At 42.2% G+C, this 26,130-nt stretch overlaps 1 protein-coding gene across 3 annotated transcripts in view; it reads right to left on the bottom strand.

The window, feature by feature from the left end:
- The window catches only part of VDR (vitamin D receptor), an 82,010-nt gene that overhangs the window by 39,932 nt on the left and 15,948 nt on the right, over positions 1 to 26,130 (bottom strand). For 2 of the 3 annotated variants that reach the window (XM_083728974.1, XM_083728975.1), the window contains exon 3: positions 3,627 to 3,698. In XM_083728974.1, coding sequence (XP_083585100.1) covers positions 3,627 to 3,698 — 72 coding nt within the window. Of the gene's footprint in view, positions 1 to 3,626; positions 3,699 to 22,969; positions 23,113 to 26,130 lie in introns of those variants that run through there. The other variant, XM_083728976.1, reaches the window with a different exon arrangement.

Below are 26,130 nucleotides of genomic sequence, written 5' to 3'. Positions count from 1 at the left end.
AGAGAGGAGAGCTGGTGTCTAAAAGATCATCGACTTTAGGAGCAGAGATGATGATGTCTGAGGAAGACAGCTTCCATCAACCCCGGTGGTTTGTCCCTGGTGGAGCTGATGGACTGGTCTGACAGGGTAGATGAACCTCCTTTGACATGTAAACTTACTACAGTAGAAGTAAAGAAGTTCATTGACGAGACCATGCGAGTTCCACAGTGACCCTGCCATGCTCAGACTTTAGAGACGTATGTGAAACAAGTCACAGAGGCAGCAGGCAGGGTGTATACATATGAGAAATGTGAGGGCTACATCAGAGGTCAAGCAGCAAGTTGGCAGCTGATGTCTAAGCATGAATCAGGACTTGATGAAACTTGTAATTTAAATTTCCTATTTACTTTCTAATGTTGTTTTAGGTTTACAAGGTAATGTTGTATGCTTAGTCAGACATGTTTTATGAAGAGAAACTAATTTTTATAGCATTATCTGACATAGTCACTGTCAGCAGGTATAATTAAAATTCTTTGCTTTTGCGAGAGCAAAGAGGCTGTGCTTGTAGGCTTCCCACAGGCTATGGATGGTGGCTGTGAGAAAAGGATGTTGGACTAGATAGGCATTGGCCTGATCAAGCAGGCTCTTGTGGATGGCATGCTCAGCTGGTAAAATGTACCTATATGCAAGGATGGAATTCCAATGATGATGTGACCCTGGCAGAATTGTTTGATCAGGCATAGATCTGCCCCAATCACACATCAAATGTATGGAGGATTCTTAACGTTAAGAGCCAGTGAAACGAGCTAAACTCTCACTTTGTGCTTTTCAGTTCAGGTACTATGGAGAAAAACACCTGGGTGACAGACTCTGACTGTGAGGAGATAAGCCCTGAGGTTTCAGTCAATTTATTTTGGTCTAAAAATGGTTTTCCACCTCCCACTTTGTACATGGTTAGGGCAGACCCAGTTTTAAACAAATGGGTTTGCTACCATCACATGTAGTTTGAGCAAGAACAATCTAGTTGCAACAACCCTTTATCCCATAACATGCATTTCAGGGGCTTCACATTCTTACTTTTAAACCTATTATTCTTCCTCTATTACATTCAGTTTTCTGCTGATTGGGTCTGGCTAAGAGTAATTGAAAACTGTTTTTAAAAGAAGAAGAAATGGATGAACTTACTGAATCAACAGTTCCCTTTTCCACTTTAAATGGAAATTCAGATTTATTCTTGACTACAGACCTAACCTGACTCCTTTGCAAGTAAGGCAAACATTGACAGTCTGCCCAAATAGGAAGTGCACTTATTAGTTACTATGTTAACTGCATGTCTAAGTTTGTACTAATCAATGATGCGCTGTTGACCTTTGAATGTCACTATTTCCATTTAAAACCTAGACTTAATATCTGAAACAGCACGTTAACATTCAATAAAGTTATCTTTCCACTTTCATAAATTTAACAATGCTCAGATAGCAGGAAGGAGTGTTGCTTAGTTACCATGCTGGTGGCTAAGAGGGGGACTTTCTAAAACATTATATTTATCACTTGCTTGCTTTCACTACTGACAGAGAAACAAATATATTTTGCAACCAAAATGGGATTGTCAGATAGTGCTTTGTTAGCTGGGTAGAAACAAAATAGACTGCTACAGTTATTTTACTTAATAAATGGAACATGAGATATTTAAGCCTTAAAGGGGCACAGCTCTTTGAGCTGGCTATATTTTTTTTCATTCAGATAACTGAAACTAGCCCAACAAAGGCTATAAAGAGAAGATAAAGGGACCCTTGACCATTAGGTCCAGTTGTGACCGACTCTGGGGTTGCGGTGCTCATCTCGCTTTATTGGCCGAGGGAGCCAGTGTACAACTTCTGGGTCATGTGGCCAGCATGACGTAGCCACTTCTGGCGAACCAGAGCAGCGCACAGGAACGCCGTTTACCTTCCTGCCGGAGCGGTACCTATTTATCTACTTGCACTTTGACGTGCTTTCGAACTGCTAGGTTGGCAGAAGCAGGGACTGAGCAACGGGAGCTCAACCCGTCGCACGGATTCGAACCGCCGACCTTCTGATCGGCAAGTCCTAGGCTCTGTGGTTTAACCCACAGTGCCACCCGCATCCCAACAAAGGCTATAAAACAGCTCAAATATCACCTCAGAATGTTAAATGGCTTTTCTGATGTATTGGAATAGGCTCCTTGTGGAAGCCATGCCAGTCATATAACCCAGGATGGCAGATTAATATTCCAAATTGTTATTAGCCTTTGCTAATATCTCATATTTTTGTTTTATCTCCTCAGGGTTGATTAAGGGTTGATTAAATATTGGCAGCAAATACAAAAGGAGCCAACAAAATCTACAAAAGGAGCATATCCATTTGGTGAACCGGTAAATTGCTAGTGTAGAAATACATCTGGAAGATGAGTGGTGAATTCATGCTCTACTAGAAAGAGCAAAGCTGCTTACCAATATATCATTTCAAATGGGCTTCAGTCCAATTTGTAAGTTTTTCAGCACACAATGTAAACTGATCAGCTGCAAATTTCCAGTTCAATCAAATAGATCAAATAGGTAACTTAATTTTGGAGTCTGAACAATTACTTTGAATACTCTACTCACTGATAGGTGTTCATGTGTGCCTGTTTGAGATGTGACTAAATACTTGCATAAGAAACCAACACTACACTATGTATTTAGATTTGTAGCCAAACCCATCCCAACAGCAGCCATGATATAATAAATCAGGACAAAATCCAATTCCCCCATCCCCAAACCTGTTGCCTCAGCTGCCCCCCAAACTAAGATAAACTTTAATTACTGTCCCCCATCCTCCACAGATATTCTGCAGAATAGCAAGGTGGGGAATGGGGAACCTCTTCAAGATTCACTAGACTTCCTAACAAGGATACACATGTTAACGTTTATTTTTTATATAGCACGTCAAAGGGCATTCAAAGCGTTCTGATTACAGTGCTGCAGTTAGGATTATAACAAAACAAATGTTAAGGCATGTCAATGCTGTTGTCTGTGTTTTGCAGATGAAGGGCCAATGCCAAGAGAGAGAGAGAGAGAGAGAGAGAGAGAGAGAGAGAGAGGGATGCCAGCTCATAGCAGAAAGGTTACCACACCATTTAAAGTGCACTGCTTTCTGGCATCTGTAGTTGACCGCTCACAGAGCTACAATTCCCAGCACCCTTAACAAACTACAGTTCCGATAATTCTTTGGAGGAAATCATGCGGGGCTTTAAATGTATGGTGTGGATGTGGCCTGAATTCGAAGCAGAGGCAAGACTGAAGACACACTGATTCTTAGGTCAGTCTCTTTGCTAGAAAAGCATTAATGTAACTTGAAAGCTTGCACACTTCTACTTCAACAAATAGCTAGTCCCATCTGAAATGGCACTACTTTTTAATCAGAGACCAACCCAACATAATCTGCAGAGAAACAAAACAAAATGCATGTAAGAAGTGGACAGTTCAGACAAGCCTCAAGGAGCACATTATTTTTTATTCTGTTTTCTTCATATATATTTTTTTAAAGCCAAGATGACATAACACACAATTCTCCCTTCGCTGACCGAGGGAAAGAGACATACTTATTAAAACTGAATAAATAGTTTGCAAAAAAGTGATATACTTTACCAATATCCAGGTCATTTTGTATACTCTGCTGGTATAATTCCCACGAGTTCTGAAACTGCGACATTGAGCCACCTGCAACCCAAAAATATTTAAGTTTGATTTAATATCCAAGGTCTGTCAAGGCAGTTTGGTAATCTCACACTCTGCTTTGAGTTTGGAAATTTACTCTAGCTTTTAACTCTCATCTATTGACGTAAGCAACATACATTAAAAAGTGAGGCGTGGCACTCTGCAAACAATCCACCACACCCGAATGGGATTCATTAAACAGAAGGTGTCATTTCAGTACAGCTTCTCAGGAACTTCTATCGGCATAGAGATAATGCTAACCACATGGTACATTATTCCCAGCAGCATACCATATAATTTAGAAGAATTTTCAATAAGAAACTGCATTTACACATGGGGGGGGGGGTCTTTGCTATGAGGGCGAGGGAAGGAAGACTTTCCCATTTCAGATCACTGCTACTTAACAGCTAAAAAGAAAACTCATGCCAATGAATTGAAGCATCTCTCAGATTCACTATTCATCTGATAAGTATTTTAAAATAAGATTTTTGTAATGATAAGGAAACAGTACAGCACGCCTCTGTAAAGGCTGGCATTTAAGGGGTTTTCCCGATTTTACCTTACATAACCACAGAATCATAAAATTGTAGAGTTGGAAGGAACCCCAGTGGTCATCTATTCCCTGCAATGCAAGGACCACAACTAAAGAATCCCAACTGCTAATTAATCAAGATTTGTAGGCAATGTAGAAAATGTGTGGCATGTCACCCATGCTACTACCTTAGCCTGCTCTGAATTTGACTTAGGTTTCTCATAATATCCATGGCTGCCAAGCTACAGCAAGGTAGTATGCTAGCAGGTTTTGACAATGTTCAGGCAACATCCTGTAGCTGTTTGTATTTGTGTGTGTGCTGTACATATGTGGTGTGCATGCATGTGCTTGTGTGTATGCATATTGCGCATACACATACACACAAGACTTAGTATCACCAAGTTCATTCCAAATATTTAAAACACTGGCATCTAGGAATCTGAAGACCATATATATATATATATATATATATAATCAGTAGTATACTTTATTTCGGTCATAGACCAGCATAAGATAAAATGTACGAATAAACTGAATGCTTAAGACTTAAAATAGGTAAGAATAAAAACTAGTAATTAAAATATCATACATACTTAAAAAGATAGAAACAGGGACAAACAGTTAAAAGCGACTATAAGGGAGGGAGAGTGAAGGAGCACAGGCCTTGCATTTGAGGCCTAGTTTGTGGCATAAACCATCCTTCGATGAATATCCATCATGGCAGTGCAGAATCTAGCAACTGAGTATGTAACATCTGGGTTTTTATCTTGAAGCAGCAGGAAGGTATAAAGTTGTTCTGTGTAACCTGGGAATTTATGTATAGGCAAGATGAACCTAGCTCATATACAGTCATACCTCGGGATAAACACGCTTCAGGATAAGTATTTTCGGGTTACGCTCCATGGCAACCCGGAAGTAACGGAGCTCGTTACTTCCGGGTTTTGCTGCTCATGCATGCGCAGATGGTCAAAATGACGTCACGTGCATGCGCGGAAGCGATGAAACGCGACCCGCACACGCGCAGACACGCTGTTGCGTCTTACGTTCTGTTCAGGATGCGAACGGGGCTCCGGAATAGATCCCGTTCGCATCCCGAGGTACCACTATATCTGTATAGTATTGGCAGTGAAAAAAAGACATGTTATGTTGTTTCCAGTTGCCCAGAGCCACATGGGCATTAGGCGTATTTTGAAAGCGACCTTCCTGGATGGCTAAAGGGATGGCCTGGCAGCAGTGAAAGCCCTTCACTGTTTTGGAATTTCAAAACAAAAAAAATTCCTTCCAGTAGCACCTTAAAGACCAACTAAGTCAGTTCTTGGTATGAGCTTTCGTGTGCATGCACACTTCTTCATGCATGAGCACTTCTTCAGGTGCTACTGGAAGGAATTTTTTTTGTTTTGACTATGGCAGACCAACACGGCTACCTATCTGTAATTGGAATTTCAAGGTTGGTTATATGGCATCCATAGCTGTCAACGTTTTCCCCTTTTTAAGGAAAATTCCCTTATTCCGAATAGGATTCCTCGAAAGAAAAGGAAAAAGGCGACAGCTATGATGGCATCTGGGAGATGAGGTGTCTTCTAGTTTCACTGATTAAAATTTCCAGGGACCTAGCTAGATCTGCTTGGAGTTTGGTATCTTCCACAAACTGTTGGATGGTGTGTGTTTTTGCTTGTTCATACCCCATGTTACGTAGGATCTGTGGGGTGAAGCCTAGAGTTGTTGTTATGTTTATCATAGCACATTTCCAGTCGTTTGGAAACTGTCCTTAATAGTTAAGGGAGCAAGGCCATGCAGGAGGAGGGATAGTCTCAACCAGTAATTAATATAATTTATGTCTAGATTCTGTTTAGATAAATACCATGGGCTAATTATAAGGATTGCAATGAGGATGGCATGATACTTCACTATGATACATATATTAATGCTAAAGACCAAAAGGCATATGGATTTTCCCAGCACACAATTATGACAACGTCACTAAGACATGACTAATACAGCTTTTATATGGTTTCCCAAACAGGCACCTACTATGGCTGCATAGGATTTAATTGTCCCCTTTCATTGTAGCATCCACAATTCATTTCCCTTTAGATGACTAAATAAATATGTATTTGACATAGCAATCCTGCAAAAATTATCAGCTAGTCAGGAAACAAATATTTTACTCATTGGAAAGGTCTGGTTCTTTTGGTCCTTAACTGAAATCCTTTTTTCTTTTTAAAAGGAATAACACTGTCAAGTTATACACTGGAATCAACATTACGCATTTCACGGGAACATAGGAAACTGTTTTATACTGACTCAGATCAATGGTCCATCTAGCTCAATATGTGTGCACAGGCAAGTCCCCTTTGCTTTGTTTCTGGGCCTGATTTATAGTGTTGCTTTTGACCCTTAAAACTCTACATGGTTAGGGACCATGTTATCTGAAGGACCACCTGAATGAGCCTGCTCATGCCTTAGAATCAACTACCAAAGCCCTGCTTATATATATTAGGTTGATAGGTAACAAAAACAGGGTTCTTTGGGTGGTGGCTCCACACTCCAAGACATACATGTTGCCAATCCCTGGCAATTTTAAAGAAAAATACTTTTAAAATGTTTCTTGCTTTGGTCCGCTTTTTATTAATTGCTGTGATTCATTAAGGCCTGGCCATTCTCTTTTACACCTCATCAAAAAGGCATTAAGAAAGGAGTCTATCAGGCCTCCCAGGGGAGGAAGTGACACAATATGGACTCCACAATTTAAAATGTCTGTCCCATATTCCCATCAGATGATCCTCTGAAGTCAATGAGAAATGAAACAAGGTCCCCGATGACACGCACAACACAGGCAGGTTCGAGTGGGAGAGGGTATTCCTTTCAATAACGTGGTTCCAAAGTATTCAGGACCTTCCTTCAGGTTATTAACTTTTCTCAATTTTCAGTCTCAGTAAAAATAACAACAAGAAGAACAGACACAAGCTTATATCACTTTCCCACCACTTCCGAATTTTTCCTGTACTGTGAAGCTTATTAACCTTTTAAACACAGCTGTCGTGTGAAAGGCTTATTAAACAGCTTTCAGTGTGACAACTGGGCTGCAATGAAAAAGCAAACTAGTGCAGTAAATGTGAACAATTACCCACTGTTAATGATGTCACACTGAAGTATTTTTGGCAGTGTTTAGGAATACCAGAAACTGTCTTATACTGAGGCAGGCAACTGGTCCATCTAGCTTAGTAAAGGTAAAGGGACCCCTGACCATTAGGTCCAGTCACGGACGACTCTGGGGTTGCGACGCTCATCTTGCTTTACTGGCAGAGGGAGCTGGTGTACAGCTTCCGGGTCATGTGGCCAGCATGACTAAGCCGCTTCTGGCGAGCCAGAGCAGCGCACAGAAACGTCGTTTACCTTCCCACCGGAGTGGTACCTATTTATCTACTTGCACTTTGATGTGCTTTTGAATTGCTAGGTTGGCAGGAGCTGGGGCCGAGCAATGGGAGCTCACCCCGTTGCGGGGATTCAAACCACCGACCTTCTGATCGGCAAGTCCTAGGCTCTGTGGTTTAACCCACAGTGCCACCCGCATCCCTACTAGCTTAGTGGTTGTTGTTTTTTACAGACAGACAGACAGACAGACAGACAGACAGACAGCGGCTCCAGGTTTTCATGCAGGGGACAATTCCTATCCCCTTGCTTGAGATGCTGAGGAAGGATTGAACCTGTGATCCTTTGCATGCAAGGCACATGGTGTGCCAATGCGCTATGGCCCTTCTTTTACTTCCATCTGTCCTCCATGGCTTGATAACAAGCTTCCACATTATGGGGTAAGGCAGCAGCCTTGTTGAAGAGAGGCAACTGTCCTGCAGCCTCTCCTAACATATTATGAAGCTGCCTTCTCCTTCAGCAGAGAGGGAGAGGGAGGACAGCACTGTAGGAAGCTGTGGGGAAAGCTGCAAAGCATAGCAGCTCTAAACACAGCCATGAAGAGCATTTCCTCAATGGCACTTTTAAAATTTGGAAACACAAAAGATCTAAAAATATATTAAAAGTGGGTGGTGCTGGTGGTGGCAGTCAATGGGAGGAAGAAGGGAGTACTGATCCTCAGCTCATGTGCTCATGAGTCTCATGTAACCACATGCTGTTTACATAAGCGATCACAGATTTTTCCACAAGAAATAACACATTTTCTCCAACATTAATATATGCAGTCTGGGCTCTGGGATAAGTGAATTATGCCTAGCTGCCCCCCCAGAAGTCGTTTTCATGCTTTAAAAAGGAACAATGGGATAATGCACCAGCATTTAATGTCTACTTTCAGTATTTTGTTTGCACATTAGTGTCTAGAGCAAACAAAACAAACAATAACCAATTGGACATAACAATTCAATGACAGATAATGTTCAGTGTTGGAAATTGCCCTGAGAGGAGGAAGTCCTTCTTTCCATTTTTCCTTTGTGTACCCCTCTCTGTGGTCAATTTGAAGGTATGTTTCATAATTCTAGTCAATAACTAAAATGAAGAATACCTAAAATTGCTGTTTCTTTTGCACACAAATTAATAAAATTTACTACAGAAGTGCAACAGATCACTGAAGCGCTTTATAATTTAGTTACCTATTTATTTTTGTACACAGGAATGTACCTTTTCTTTTAAAAAAAATGAAGATAGAAATCTATTCCAGTTCTCTTTAGGTATAAACACACAAAAATATAACTTACGATACACTTAAAATGCCTTGTTATTTTCTCTATTTTATTTTGAGAAGTGGCTTGGGATAGAATTGACCTCAGTTAGCTTAGGCATCTGGTCATTTCAGTTTCTCATTCACTTTAACAGGGTTAAATCAGACCCTGCTGGTTTAGTTAAGGCAGAGAGAGAGAGATTAAACACTACAAGACTACTGACCCCATAATTGTTCCAGAGTACATGGAATATGAAGTGGTTCAGGTTTGCTAAAAATGTTTTACGCCTATTTCAAAAAACTGTTGAGGACCACAGAGGCACTACTTGTTTGGGAGAGTTAAACAAATCAACAGAAGCAGTGTCACTATAGGTAGTTCTTTTACAGTCCTAATTTGAGAGCAAACTGTTTCAAGCTGTCCATTGTGGTCAAATTATAGGTTTATGAGAATCCCAAGAGTCCATTTGTGTGGCATTCAATTTAACATTACGAAAAAGTGGAACTGTTTATTCAGTCTAACTGTGTCTTGTTGAGCAGGTTCCAGCCACAAGATCCTGAATATTACTTTTATACTAGCACCAGGGTTCACACTGGCTCCTATTATGCTGTAGTGCTTGGGATTACAGAAATTTTAGGGTGGAATGTGCATGTGCATGTGCAGAGGCAATGCAGGGCAATTTTTTGTTTTACTTGTAAGACTGAAAGGTTTGAAATATACACTATATTCCAGTTGGCTTTTTCTTTGCTTAATATCACACTGTTTTCATGTTGCAGCTATTAGACTAGGGACATCTAAAGCAATTCCAACTAATACTATCTTCTCCAAGCTATCTAAGCTAATGCCACCCGGCCTTGTGGCACTGAATCCCAGGTACAAAAATATAAAAAATTCTAAAACTGGAGCATTTCCCCTTCTACAGAGAAGTGGTTTGTCTTCAAAGTGCTTTTAATTTAATCTGCTTCCAGGATTGTCTCTCGCTCCCCGCCAAATGCCCGTTTCCAGAGGAAGCTTGCAAAGATCCTTGGGCAGTGGCTTTGAAAGCTCTGGGCTTGGCACTTGGAAAGCACCAAGCTCAACAAAACAAATCAAATGAAAATTTTAATAAATAAATAAAGGAAAGCACCAAGCACAGGGTTTCGCAAGCAGCAAGAATCAGCTGACGGCTGGGCATTTGAAAAGTGCTTTGCAGGCACTGCTTACCTGCAGAGACCCATTGAACCAAGCCTCACCTTTCCATGCCCCGCACAGGAAGAATGCATGAGGTTTAGACTTGTGCTCTTGCCACTTCACTCAGTAGAATGAATGGGATAATTACAATATACAGTGGTACCTGTGGATGCAAACGGGATACGTTCCGGAGCCCTGTTCACATTCTGAAGCGAACGTAACCTGCGTCCGCACGGGTGCGGGTCATGATTCACCGCTTCCGCGCATGACGTCATTTTGAGCATCTGCACATGCGCGAGCGGCAAAACCCATAAGTAACACTCTCCGTTACTTCTGGGTCACCATGGAGCGCAACCCGAAAATGCTTAACCTGAAGCTACTTCAACCCGAGTATGACCGTAACTTCAAAACTATACTGCACTTTTAAGTGTTCCCATCACCTCACATTAATATCTCAGTATGTCTTACATCAGCTCTGCACAACAGGCCAGAGTTATTCAGCCAAGGTTACAAGTGGACGGCTTGTTGGTGGCTCTTTCAGAACCGCAGCATGCATATTCCTTCGTTTAAGGGACGTTGCATCATTCACTGGATTCTTCCATCATTGCCATCAACCAACCCCAGCTGCAGTTGTGACCTCTTGCTTACTAGCTAGCTAAAACTGCAAATCATTGTGGAATGCTGAGTTTCAACTGCACAACCAATAAATCCAAAACTTACATTACAGGGTGCTATTTAACAGGGATCATGCAACTCAATCCTCTTAAAGGGACTGGTGGACTCTGCCACCGTGGTGTTTACTTCAGCACTCTTGAAAGCCTTTGATGCTGGAATGATTATAGAAGATATGACCTGCATCGTGCCAAAGGTCAAGCAGATAACTAGTGCCTTCTGGTAAACTCTGAGTAATTATCTATCTGCCCAAGGCAAAAATCTCAGAAGTCATGTTCACTATATACCTGTATTAGGTATGCTTGAGGATTCTGATGCACCAAAATTCTGAAGAGCGCACACCTGATCCACCACTTCCAGAATCAGTATGCAACACCCCATGTTGGTGTGGTTTCTGGTTGAGATGGTTATGTCTGTCTACTTTGTCTGTGTTCTATCACTGTGATCAGAGGTGGTTTAAGGCAATTATGTGCCTGGGTCAGGGACAGGGGGATGAGGGGAATCAGGCTATAATCCCTTTGATAGCAGGCTGGCGGAGGTACAGAGGTGGGTAAAGGTATGGTGGGGCTTGTAACATCAGCCCTTGCTCCTTTTGTTTCAGCCACTTAATCTCAGAATCTGGGGAGCCGACATTTGGTGCTGCTGCTAAATGCCAGGTTTAACCAGAATACAACATATATTATCCACAAGCTGATAACAGATGAGGGGGCCGATGGGCTAGGTTGCCCTATGCTGACCAAGGTTAGCATAAGGCCACCTGTGTAGCACCAGTCCAGGTAAGAAGGCCCAGGGCAGGGAGGGTCACTATCATCCATTAAAAAAATTAATCTCCCTCACCAGAAGATCAATCCACACTCTTTCTGGGTTTATTTGTCATGTTGGGACAGAGAGACAGAACGGGGATTTTTAAAGTGTACCATTCACCTATCTGAATTAAAAGCTAAAGGTAAAGGTACCCCTGCCCATACGGGCCAGTCTAGCCAGACTCTGGGATTGTGCGCCCATCTCACTCAAGAGGCCAGGGGCCAGCGCTGTCCAGAGACACTTCCGGCTCACGTGGCCAGCGTGACATCGCTGCTCTGGCGAGCCAGAGCTGCACACGGAAACGCCGTTTACCTTCCCGCTAGAAAGCGGTCCCTATTTATCTACTTGCACCCGAGGGTGCTTTCGAACTGCTAGGTTGGCAGGCGCTGGGACCGAGCAACGGGAGCGCACCCCGCTGCGGGGATTCGAACCGCCGACCTTTCGATCGGCAAGCCCTAGGCGCTGAGGCTTTTACCCACAGCGCCACCCGCGTCCCCTCCCATCTGAATTACAACTTCCTTAACTGTGCTGGTGGATGTAGCCTCAGATGTAGTGCTAGAGAAATATTGGGGGACTTCAACATTTCTGCTGTGGCTGCCTCAGGACTTCAGAGCCTCTATGAATATCTCAGTACATCACTAGTCCAACATGTATTGCTGGACATACCTTTGACCTGGTATTTGCCACTGCTCACCATAAGTCTGTTGTCATGAACAGACATTAATTCACCTTTTTTTAGAAGATGCAGAGTGCCAATACACACCTTCCTTTTCTGATCACTGGTTTTTTATTTATTGTGGGGGGAAACCCAACATTTAAATGTATGCATCATTCCACTGCATGTTTTTATACCAAACAGCGATGTGTGAATCAGCTCAAAGGAAGTCAGAATCTGTATTTCTGCTTCCTAACTGAAAACAGCTGTGTTGCACAAGGGAAAACAACACTAACCAAAGATTACTGGCCACAGCTTCCACTTTTCATCATCAATATCTCAGGTGAAAAATGTGCATTCTTCTGGATTTTGTATTGTAGTTACGGTTTTGTACAAACTTTCAATAAAAGAGAGCACAAAAGCCTTGCTTATGTAGAGGGGAGGGAAGCCTTCCACATAAGCATCTTTGTGCAGGGTAGTAAACAAGAGTAGAAGACTTTGATATACAATATCTACATAGGATGTTTCCAGATGGCGGCTTAATATTGTTAATGGAATAATTTCTGAAATTTCTGCTAACAGCCGTTGGGGGAAAAAATCAACTCCACATTTTACTTTGTTGGTTTGTAACATTACTAAAGAGTTTCTACTTACAGAATGTAGTGAAGCTGGCCTAGAGACACTGCATAGTAGTAACTGTATATTAAATGAAGAACTTAGTAAAGCCGCCAAGTACAGAAAGCAGGGTAGCTACTGGGAATACTATGTCCTGCTAAAAACACAGAGATGTAGTACTGCCTTCCATTCTGTCTTTAGTTCCAAGGTATACATGGTGCAAAGTAACAGTCTATTTTTAGTTTGTGAGCCTAGATAATGATACAGATATGTACACACTGATAGGCATGTGTTACTAATTCAAGAAATGTGTTTAGTAAGTTTGCTGGTTGTTACATTTCTGATTCAGTTAGTAGTAGGTGATCACAGTGCACATATAAAGCAGAAAAAATAAAATGTTCATAAACAAACACCTCCTTCCACTGAGAAAGGCTACCATGATTGCATCAGTTCACACAATGAGAAAGGAAGGAGGATGGCTGAGACCACAGGTACCCACACAAACTTACTGTAATGATCACTTGCCTAGTCAACTGGCACCCTGGGAAGCATCTTGGGAGTTAACACTTCCCCTGTGATTTACCATGCAAGTTTGAGATTTGGCAATAGCCAGCTTTCAATTTATCAAAGAGGGAAAGGGGACAGTTCCAGGCCCTGTGGCTGCAAAGAAAAGTATGAAAGCACACAAAAAATGGTGAAACTCAGAAACCAGGCACACAAGTTCCTCATTCAGGTCATCTACTCCTAATCTCTATGTCATCCCCTTCCCCTCATTACCATGCTTCACCTCAGACCTCCTGCATGTTCTGTGCTGGTCTCTTTCCTTACCAGTGTTGTGTCTGCTCTGTGCCTGTGCTATGTACATTTAAGATTGCATCCTTTTATTTAAAAATAAAACAGGCCTGACAACATTGCACCCAAGTGTAGGCTGCTTTATCTAAGGATTTTATTCCTAATGGTTTTTATCCAATAGCCAGCTAACATAAGCACTTAACCCACTACACAGCTACGCAGAAGTTGTGATAGAATACCCTGAGTTAGGCACTGAAAGGATGCATGTTCCAAGAAAGCCACCAGCACACGTCAGGAACTGGACAACTTCTGTCGTACAATAAAGTACATAGTTCTTTACACTGAGGTCCATCCCTCCACACGCTCTTAATGCATTGGAAGTGGTGTCTGTGTGTGTGTGAGAGAGAGAGAGAGAGAAAGAGAGAGAGAGAGAGAGAGAGAGAGAGAGAGAGAGAACGAAAACGAACTGGTTTCCTTTAGCAGAGTTGTGCTACTGCCCCTTCTCCCTCAAAATCTAATGGCAAATATATTTTCTTCCAAAGAGTTGAGGTTCTTTTGTTTGTTTTTAAGGAGGAAGATATTTAAATTTGCACATCTATTTTCAGAATAAAACCTGTTTATCACTAATGTGTGTTTTCCATGTCATTATGTTGACATTAAACAAGACCGGCTCTAGCCATTAAAGTAAGTCACCCATGTAAATGTTTTACAAGCCCAATACAAATGCGGTAATAATGAGTTCCAATTACTGTTGCATAGAAATAGCAAGAAAGAGATTTGGTTTCCACTTCTTATCTGGAACCATTATTTCTAGAAACTGCTTCCTGCCTCTGCCCACAAAAGCACATGATTTCCATATTGATACCACGATACTCTTAACTGTACCGCCATATCACTGCATCATGGCAAGTAGCACCACCATATTAGATTCCAGCTTAATACAGATCAAAGCAAACAGAGGACACAATTAAAGCCGGCACTTAACAATCACATCTTCTCCACTCCTTAACAAATCCAAGATGGGCAGAGACCCACAAATACCAGCTACAGCTGGGATTACCATTCAGCTATATATAGTAGAAAGCATAGTCCACATCGTCAACCTCTCACCCCATTCAGCTCAACCAATTCCTAGATATTTTGTAAGTTGCCAACTAGCATATAAGAGATTTGCATTAAATAATTTGTTTGCACCCACTACTTTTCATCCTAGAACTACCCCATGCACACAAACTTTAACATACTTTGTAAGAAATATATTTTCAAATTAATATAGAGCATGTTAATCACACCTCTGGCGACCCCAGTGGTCAGGTTTCCTCAATTTTCCTGAACCTTTTCAGCTGCCTCTAACTACATGTGCACAGATGCTCCACTCACAACACCCTTCACAATTCTACCCCACCACACACATTTCGATTGTTCTGAAAATGGTGGCAACCATCTCCAATCGCTACTCAAAATCATTATAGTGCTCACAACCGTGCACCTCCTTCTTCAACCTACAGCTTTCTACAGGGACAAGATGCTGCTTCTACTAAGTCAGACCATTTCCCCATCTAGTCTGGCATTTTTTCTTTTGATGAAAAGCAGTTATCCAAAGTTTCTGCTTTAGATCCTTCCCAGAGATCTTTGTAACAAGGAATGCCAGTAGCGGTGAAACTGTACAAGTACAGAGGTCTATACAACATTTAGCTACAGAATGACAACAACCTTAAGTATTACCTTTAAAATTAAAATATTTAAAAACCACACTCTCAGAACACTGAAAGACGTGGACAGAGTTTAATTTCTAAATAGAGATGTGACAGGGCTGAGGCCTATATACGAACCCCACTACATGCCCTGGAGTAAAGCCCTCCTCTTTAGTTCTAAATATATGGGACAGACTCAAGAAGCATAGAGGTATTCTATATGATTCTCTGAAGATGATGCATAGCCAAAGGTGGGAGAAGATCAGTGCTAAATAGGTACAGTGGTACCTCGGGTTAAGTACTTAATTCGTTCCGGATGTCTGTTCTTAACCTGAAACTGTTCTTAACCTTTTAGCTAATGGGGCCTCCTGCTGCTGCCGCACCGCCGGAGCACGATTTCTGTTCTCATCCTGAAGCAAAGTTCTTAACCTGAAGCACTATTTCTGGGTTAGCGGAGTCTATAACCTGAAGCGTATGTAACCTGAAGCGTATGTAACCCGAGGTACCACTGTACAGCTGAAAGGAAGGGGGTGGACCTACAAAACTAAGACTATTTGTATCTGCAGATTTTATTTATACTACAGAGTTAGGTACTGAACCTTGAATCTTGTACTTTTCCACTCTTAGAGCCTATTATTGCTTATATAAGATGTTATTATTTCAGATAACATTTCCCACTAGCCTTCATGCAACAAGAGAAACAGGCATGCTAATTCTCTGGAAGATAATTCTATCTGAAGAAAAATAGTTCTAGTTCTCTTTGAAATATACTTCCTTCTCTCAACAAAAATTGTGGTGGTTCTCAATGGATTCCTTATTTCAGAGACCTTGGTTCCCAGTTACCCCTCATATTTAAAGAGTTTCCATCTTCTTTGACATCCAGGGTTCAGGAGTTTATTATGTTTCTGTTGTTCCTATAGCTCCCCTGGGCTGCAGTGATGCTATGGTGTAGAGCTAACAAGGTTGGTTAAATCTTAATACATTTTTTACCTTTTAGCACACAATACAAAAATAGTTTAAAAGCAAGTCATTCCCACTGGTCTCAATTCATGTCTAGCAAAACCAAGAGGTTGTAAGTTGTTGGTAAATCAATCCAGATGACGAATGTGGTCTTGTTACACAAACACAGTTGGGAGGAAAAAGAACAGCTGTGTCACAGAAGGTATACACAAAACCTTTGGGGAGCAAAACTTCACAGGCAATTGGGACAGAAAAGCAGCAGAATCTTTAAGTTTGATTGGTTTCAAATGGCTGCATCAAACAGTATAGCTTATCTCTAGGCAAACAAGTTAGAAGGGAAAGGAAGCACTCACAGTAAAACCAACAGGTACAGATAGAACCAAGTCATTAAAAACATATTTAAAAGCCATTTCCAAAGTAGGTAATGATGCAATGCTTTTTATCCCCCTCCTGCTCAAGGCACAACTTGAAAGATCTTCTGTTATAAACAGTGGCGTAGCGTGGGGGGTGCCAGGGGTGCCGGCCGCACCGGGCGCAACTTGGGCGGGGGGCGCACTCGCACTAGCAGCTCTCTGCCCCTACTAAAATCCACGGGTTAGGGAGCCCGCGCTCGCTCGGCTTGGCGAGGAGGTCGCAGAAGGGGGAGAGCAAAGCCTTCTGCCGTGGGCAAAAAAAGGAGAGGAAGCCGGGCGGGCGGGCGGGCTGGTGGGGGTCTGGCTGCGCCTGCTGCTGCCGTTGCCGCTGCTGCCGGGCTTTGACAGCTTGGCGAAGTGGAGGGAGAGGAACTTTATGGTAATTGCTGCTCTCTCTCCACTGGCCGCCTGGGTAGTGAGCCTAGCCGAGCGGAGCCGGGAGTCTGGCGAGGGGGCGGGAAGAGACTTTCCCCCCTTTTTTCTACCTCGCCTGGTCAGAAAGGAGAGCGGAGTCTCCTCAGGGCGCCCTCAGGCAGGGCAGGGCAAGGCAAGCAGAGCGAGGAGGAGAGAGAGGGGAAGGGGGGGGGGAAGCAGCCAGGAAACGCTGCGGTGTGGAGGGGGAATCAATTAAGGAGAGAAAGCGAAAAGCCTTGGAGAAAGGGAAAAAAGGAAAGAAAAGAGGCAGCTCCGGGAGAGCGCGGGGGAAAGAGAAGCCTCGCTGCTGCTGCTTGGGAGAGTAAATTACTGTACTTGCCTTGCCCCGGGTTACGGGGCGCAAATTACTTGCCTTGCCCCGGGTTAGGGGGCGCAAATTACTTGCCTTGCCCCGGGTGCTGATAACCCACGCTACGCCGCTGGTTATAAATAAAAGTAACAAGAAAGTGGATGCCAAGGCCTGTAAAATGAGGAAAAGGCTCCATAAATTGACAGCAAGAGCATGCAGCATGGCAGTGCCAAGACCGCCAATTCATTCCAACAGTTCTAAATACAGATTCACAGTTTATGAGGGCTGTTATATTTACTGCATGCACATTGACCTGTTTCTCAGTCAACAGTATGAAGGTGAGATGAGTCTCTAAACGTGCTGGTTCATGCAGTGGACCTGCAGACAGACATTGCATTGAGGGTTTCCCCCACTCCACTCCTCTTCACTCAACACACAAGCTGTGATTATTTGAATTCCTAAATAAAATAGTCAAATAATTTATTGCTATGCTGGAATGGAAGATCAAGGCTGAAAGGGGTATTTGGGGAAATCAACAAACTGCTGGATGTTGGTGATTAATTTTAGATAATGGCACTTGAATAATGTCAAGTTTACTGCTAGTCTCTTATATACGGTACTATAGTGAACAAATAGGGACGCAGGTGGCGCTGTGGGTTAAAGCCTCAGCGCCTAGGACTTGCCGATCGAAAGGTCGGCGGTTCGAATCCCTGCGGCGGGGTGCGCTCCCGCTGCTCGGTCCCAGCGCCTGCCAACCTAGCAGTTCGAAAGCACCTCCGGGTGCAAGTAGATAAATAGGGACCGCTTACCAGCGGGAAGGTAAACAGCGTTTCCGTGTGCAGCTCTGGCTCGCCAGAGCAGCGATGTCACGCTGGCCACGTGACCCGGAAGTGTCTCCGGACAGCGCTGGCCCCTGGCCTCTTAAGTGAGATGGGCGCACAACCCCAGAGTCTGTCAAGACTGGCCCGTACGGGCAGGGGTACCTTTACCTTTACCTTATAGTGAACAAAGCAGCAGTTTCTGGGAGCGGAGTACAGCACCAATATAATTCCTCACAGGTTGAATATTGACACCACTGCTGAAATCTTATTGTTCATTTTGCTATATCCATATTTTGAGACACACCTTGAAGCTGAATGCATAAGTGAAATTCACCTGTCTCACTTATAGAGCACCATATCTGCAGGAATTCTTGGGAAAAGGGTTTCTAACAGAACTGATGGGAAATCTGCTAGAGAAATTTGATAACTGGTCCTTCCAGACAGAGGCATATTGCTCATGCACACAAGCTTTCTGCACCTCCCACAGGCCACTGCTGCGATCAAAATGCCTGCCCATACTTCTTTTGCTACATTTAATCTGGATTTCCTCTTATCAAGGAAAATGCATTAAGGAAAAACAACTTGTTATACTCCAACCATCACCACTGGTGTGAAAGCTTGTTAGCACATTTTTGGGGTGAGCAGTTTGTCATGTGCACAGTAAATGTTTTGGTGGGTGGTGTCTATCATCATACCCTTACTGCTGTTTGCTTCTCATCAGACCACAACCTAGTCATTTCGTTTCTGTCAGTCTAAACGATATGAGCGTGACCATTTCCACCTATTGCTGCATGCTGAAGGAATGCTGGAATTTCAGGAGCTCATCTTGCATGATCTTTCAACATATGTGGTGGAACTACCTTGGAAACTATCTCAGGACTGTGTGTGTTAATAAATAAATACAGAGCTTTTACATAAGACCTCTAACAGAATTTTGGAATAGCTGAATATCAGTCTTGAATAAGACCTCTATTGTTAAAAAGGCTCCCAATGGAAACTGCTCCTCCCACCCTCAAAAGCACAAGCCTGCATATTGCCCATTGTGAAACATGATTATTAGAGGCTTGTGATATCTAATCTTGTTCATCTCCTGTGATATATATTTTTTTTAATGCATGCATGCATGCTCAGAATGGGAAACGGCAGTGAAGGACGGGAAATGGTTGAGGAGGAAGGGCCAAAAAACAGCACAGAAACATTTCATCAGGGACCACTGACTAAACAGTGGAAAATGTAAGACTAGAGAGTTTTTCAAATAGCACCTAACCATTTGAAAGAGAGATCAATGCTCATCGTGGAACCCGTATCCTGTGTTTGCCTCCAAGGCTCAAATGGACAGTGGCAGACCCATTTGTTAAATTCAGGACTTCACACACACACACACACACACACACACACACACACACCTATTTAATAAAACTGCAAGACTGTAGTCATGCTGCAGTTCACAAGACCACCAACAGGCCAAATCACTCTCTGAAGTGACTCCAAGACAAGCTGTGAGGGGAGTGGGTTTGGGTGAGCTATGAGGGGATAACTGAGGGGGTGGATGAGGTGTAAAGGAAGGGGGATTTGGTCAGGTGTGGGGAAAGAGTGGTTGGTTCATTGGTGGGCTTGGTGAGCAGAGGCAGTAGCCCCGTGTGTGTGTGTGTGTGTGTGTGTGTGTGCGCGCACACACACACACACACACACACACACTCCACTCTATTGTAGTGAAGGTCCAACTTTAAGAGAAAAATGAATATTCAGGTAAGATAAGCTGAACTGTTCCATGGTCCCATACCTTAGCTTACCCAGCTCATCCCTTCAAGGAACTTTTCTCCAAGCAAGGCTCTATTCTGGTATCACAGCACAGCTGGGAAGGAAAATGACTTTGAGAGATGATGGGCTGTAGGGGGGCACACTATGGGAGGTGGAATGTTTCAGCTAACTTGTGGCATCCCTTTTCATCTTAAAAAGTGTCACATCTCCAAACTCTTCAGATAGGATTTAAATGCAGGCTGCTCCAATCAACTCTACCCTGATAGTCAGGGTTTTGCATAATTTCAAAGCATATACTGTATACCCCGTGTAACTAAGCCATGGCAGTGTGACAAAAAAGTAGTGTACTGTACATTATGGAAAACAAAGCCATCATCATATGATTTTCAACTCTTGTCTGTCTCCAGACAAGCGCTTAAAGTGTATGACTTAGGCAAGTCAGCTACACATGTAAATCTTGGCTGGGTAAGCACAGTGTCCTCCTGCAGGGCATGGAGATAGGGTTCCTTTCCCTGAGTAGTGGGAACTCCCAGAGGATTTGAGCCACTAGAAAGGATTTGTTAACAACCTGGCCTACTATCCAAGGGAGGGGATGGATAATTCTATTTTTGTCTCTTACTGCTTTCATGGTATCCCTTATTTGTTGAATGACACCCTTTACTTTCTGCATCTGCTTCAAGTTGAAAGGTTGTTGTCTGTCTGTTTTTGTGTGTTGTATCTAACATTCAAGGCTCTCAGCCCCTTACCCAATAGCCACCTGAATTGACTACTCTAATTTTCACCTTCATATCTTCCGTTGTTATTCTTGCTACACCTGGAACAGCCTCTTCTGTTCTATCCAAGCCACCAGTGCAATCACATCATTCATACCACTCCATGCACACACATATGAATGTTAGATATCACATTTTTTTCCTGAATCATGCCAGCACCTCACACTCTTAAGTTGTCTGCTGCTGATTAACTCTCTCAGCAATCCTTGGAAAATTCAATCAAAAACTGCCCCCCCCCTTTTAGAGCAAAACAGGTATACATGTATTTGTCACACATACATGTTCCCATCCCACAATGCTAACATGATATATGCATAGAAAAGTCATCATGTGTGAAAAGGCCTTTAGATTGCAAGTCCTCTAGGAGAGGGATTAGTCCTATACAAAGCCGGATTTGTGGCTGGCATTGTGTACAGCAGCATTAATAAAAAATATTACTATTTATAAAGTGCTCTGGAAATCTAGGAACTGTATAACAAATCCAACTGGTGCCCATATAAACCAAATCTCCAGCTCTCCTCTTGTCCAGCAGCACACTTTACCGTAATTATGCCTATGAACATATACCGTATTTTTTGCTCTATAAGACTCACTTTTTCCCTCCTAAAAAGTAAGGGGAAATGTGTGTGCGTCTTATGGAGTGAATGCAGGCTGCGCAGCTATCCCATAAGCCAGAACAGCAAGAGGGATTGCTGCTTTCACCGCGCAGCTATCCCTCTTGCTGTTCTGGCTTCTGAGATTCAGAATATTTTTTTTCTTGTTTTCCTCCTCCAAAAACTAGGTGCGTCTTGTGGTCTGGTGCGTCTTATAGAGCAAAAAATACGGTAGCTTTGCTAGTTGTGCTCAATAGTATTTCAGACTTAAAGTCAATCTCTAAAGTGCAATATAGAATACTACAGGGACAGTCTTGGATGGATGTTGTCATTGAGTTGGAAAGAACCAGGAGGGCCATCTAGTCCAACCCCCTGAAATGCAGGAATATTTTGCCCAATGTGGGGCTCAGACCTACAACCCTGAGATTAAGAGTCTTAATCTCAACCAACTGAGTTATCCCAGTTTTGAGATGGAATTACTTTCTTTATTCAAAACATTTTATCATTCACATGTATCATCTACAGCTTTCTGGTTAGACTATGCACATCACTCCAAACTTCCTGCAAAAAAGCCATCATTACGAGCTTTGAATTAAATTATTGCGCACAGATCAGTTTTAACAATGCATAAATACTGAAATTGTCATAATAAAATCTGATTTGCCTATTCTAATATAAAAGTTTCCCATTAGTAAGTTCTATTGAATCATGTGTGTGAGAAACACTCTTTTAGAAGCGTTAAAACAGTGCTTTTATCTACACCCAAAAGCCTTGCCCTCTAATGGACAATATTTGGGGAAAGGGGGGGAATCCTCACTGAAGCCAGCAGAACAATCACGGCTGAAGACGCGTGTAATTCTGTATACTGTTGGCTCAGAACCTGCAAAATTCAGCCACTCTCCCAAAACACATGCATAAGATTTCTGACCTACTTATAAAGGCAAGTGCTTCACATCTGTTGGGAATTTCTTAGAAGAGCGTCAGCTCACTTTCAGCATTCCCCCTCATACTGGGGTCACATAAGCTGGATCTGGCATGACATGCAAGTAACATTTTCTTGCTTCGAAAAGCCTTAAAAATTAATTCAAATTGGTAGTAAAGAGCTGACTTCTTAATTTAACTACACAAAAGGTTAACTTTCCCCTAGAAAATCAACTCAGAAAAGACCATAACAAGCTAACTAAAGTGTTAAAAACTTTGTGCTGTATCACAGCTCTCAGGATACTGCACATCTTTGCTGACAAGAGATTTATCATCCTACAGTTCATTTTACTGAAACAAGTTGTCCTGCCTGATCAAAAGAAGCAGGGTTTTTTCCCTTTTTTTAAGAGAGAAGTGTTTATACCTAATTATTATATCAAAGATTTTAAAAAAGACAAGTTAATTAACATCCATATAGAGAGAAAGGGTGAAATTAATTGCTAAATCTATTACATTACAAATGATTAGTGATGCTTTACTTTTAAAAATGTCTTATAAGGATTACTGCTTTTTGCCAGAGACCAAAAACCTGAGCACACTAACAAGAAAAGTCAGCCGAGTTTTTGCTAAACTTTAAAGCATTTAGAAAGGCAGGAAACTAATCTAAATATTAAATCAGCAAGGCAAAAATGATACAGAATATTTACCTGTAGTACTTGTTTGCTCACAGCACCTAGGCTAGAGGAGATCCTAGCTCCCAGGGTCTGTGCTTTCAGCGAGTGACTGGTTGATCCAACTAGTGAACAGACAATTTAGACCCTGCAGTCACATGACTCACAGGCACAGCCAGAATGCACCAGCTTCCAATTGCAAGCTCCTTTTCTAGCAGTACCGATAACTCTGAGGAAGTTAAACTGATTATATTATACTCAATGCCTTCCAAGGAGAAAAGAATCCCAGGAGTTTTATTCCTCCACTCAGTAAGAAGAGGGCTGCCACTCTTCATGAATAAATGCACCCATAGCACCTGCATATTTTGCAGTTTGTCAGTGGTAAGTTGACCAGAATTCTGAAAAAGTTCTGAAAAAGTATATTATACACACATACATAACTTCCAAACATAGTAAGGAAGTCCTTTCAGCCCTAATGCTTGAAAAGCATGTGACTTCATTCACCATAACGAGTTTCTATATGCCTTTGCCAACCCACCCTTCAAAAAGTGTGCAGATCCCAACTGTGTTTACTCAGAATTAAATTCCACAGAGTTCAGTGGGGTTTACTTTCAGGTAAGTGCGCACTGTATTGCAGCTCTCACAATACAATGGCTAGAACCCACCAACGCTCCTGTGTGCCTGATCCAGTACAGATGTACTACAAACACCTATTTAGCTTCATATCAGCTGTCAACATTTTGCAAAAGAAAGCATTGAACAAATCCTTACAAAATGCATTAGTCACTCACTGAAAATTGCACGCCACGCTAAAACCAGTTTGAACAAGTTCATTTTGCAATATAATTTGTTTTCCTTTTTATGCTTAATCACTTGCCAACATGAGAAGTTAGTTTACTTATTCATCTTCTCATCTTTAGCTTCAGTAATGCAAATAGTATCAAGCTAAGAGACTCAATGGGCTACATCTTCACTACTAAAACTGTTACTAATCATCTCCAAAGTTTCCAAGCTGTGAACACACATTGCAGTACTAGAGATTCCTGTTCAAATCCTGAGAAACTCAAAAACATAAAAAGTAACAACCACCACCACCAGGCTCCAATAGATTGTCAAGTGTATATCTGCATATTCTTTCGGCTCATCTGGCTATGATCATACACGGCTGATTACTTCTGATCAATAGCCTTACAGGATATGGCCTTAGTTGTGGAACACTGGAGTTTCCCCTTTACGTGAGTTTTAAATGTTTTTTCCTTCCTTCCTCTGGGGTCTGAATGACTGCCATATCCAATCAAGAAAGACTTACTTTCCCCAAGGTCAGATAGGTTAGGGACCTTGAAGGGATTTTGCTTTTCTTTTTGCTTTCCCCTGTAGCATGTGGTTTGGCTCATTGCACAAGTCAGCTTAAGCTATTTGGCTTTGCATGTATTTTCTTGGCGCTACGCTTGTTCGGTATATGCAACACACTGGGGTCTAAACTGCTCAATTATCCTATCTGCTACTGCAAAGGTTTATTGGAAAGTGTGGTGGTGGAGTTTAAAATGCACACAGTTCCTCCCCTTCTTGTTATTTGTTTTTTTAACCAAAAGTGGCTGCTGGAGGCTGCAATCTTGAGCAGAGTACCAGCAAGTATGAGGGTGTACTTAACTAAGTTAACTCTTTCTGCTTCGGCTGCATTCTCCACTCTTTCCCCTTCAGCTGTTTTCCATTACTGCTATTAGTTATTATTTTTAACTTACACACAACTATATGTAACATGTAGTTTGGGCCTTAGCCTCATATTTCTTCAAACATATTTTCATCTCAAGGTAGACTGCGCATAAGATATGATAGTGGTGCACAGAAATCTTAAAGAATGCCCAGAAAATCTTAAGGGGCCATATAGTTGGCTTTTCATGCAAACAGACTATTGATAATCACACAAGGAACAACACAGTCCATAATGCATGGAGTGATAGCCACTCATGCAGATATCTTTAAAAGAGCAAAATTCATGGAAGAGGGCTACTAATTATGCCTGATGCCTGCATGGACTTGCAGGCAGCATGCTACTGGATACCAGCAGCTAAGGGGCAACGATGCAAGTCCAGGAGGACTCTTACATGCCCTGAACCATGGCCTCAACCCTAAGGCTGCCAAATGCTTATTGGTTTAAGCAAGTAAAAACAAAGACACACCACCTGCTGGCCATCTCATCTCATAGCAAGGATCCCCCACCCTCTCCCCACCTGAAGGGTACTGTGATGTGAACCCTGTTCATTTTTAATTCAGTGGGGGGGGGGGGGAGAGCAGAGGATGATGAACAGGATATTTGAAGAGAAATTGATTTTGCAGCAAAATTTGGGTGGGAATTTGACAAACTTGCCTTGCGTGAAACGTAAATTCTAGTATAGTATTCACACACACATCCCCCCAAAAAATTACACATGCAAGTTTATGACTTTTGTGCACTGTGTCTTTTGTAAAGCAGCTTGCAATGCCAGCACAATTTTTTTATTCAGGTTTGTATGGGATTGCTCTGACAGCTTCTATTAGCATGCTTTTTCACTTTCCTCTTTGAAAAGTAATGTTAAAGTTTGTTTACGTAATAATATTTTTTTCTGTATTATCAGCTATAAAACCTGTACCTAAAAGGGGTGGGTGACACTCAAACCCAAAAGCCATTATTTGCAACCTGTGTGCCCCTTCATTGCCTCTTCTGATAACACAATCTGGAGAAAATTTGCCTGCCCCTTTAAAAGCAAATGAAATCCATTACAGTGGTACCTCGGGTTGCATACACTTCAGGTTACATACGCTTCAGGTTAGACTCGGCTGACCCAGAAATATTACCTCGGGTTAAGAACTTTGCTTCAGGATAAGAACTGAAATCGTGCAGCGGTGGCGCAGCGGCAGCAGGAGGCCCCATTAGCTAAAGTGGTGCTTCAGGTTAAGAACAGTTTCAGGTCAAGAACGGACCTCTGGAATGAATTAAGTTCTTAACCCGAGGTACCAGTGTACCCATGTGTAACTTTGGGGAAGGAAAGATTGCAGCTACTAAAATAAGCTTTTGCAGTTGTGGGAAAGACAAGTGAAAATTTGCTAGTATTTGTTAGCATCCAAGGACTCACTGACAAACAATCCAAACACTGAGAATTACTGTTATATAACTAGAAACTCCCAAGACTGACACATAAGCATGGGGCAGGGGAGGT

The sequence above is a fragment of the Podarcis gaigeae genome (assembly GCF_964106915.1).
Source record: "Podarcis gaigeae genome assembly, chromosome: 2".
NCBI lineage: Eukaryota > Metazoa > Chordata > Lepidosauria > Squamata > Lacertidae > Podarcis > Podarcis gaigeae.
The sequence above is the reverse complement of the archived record's forward strand: the minus strand, read 5'-3'. Positions and strand labels throughout refer to the sequence as shown.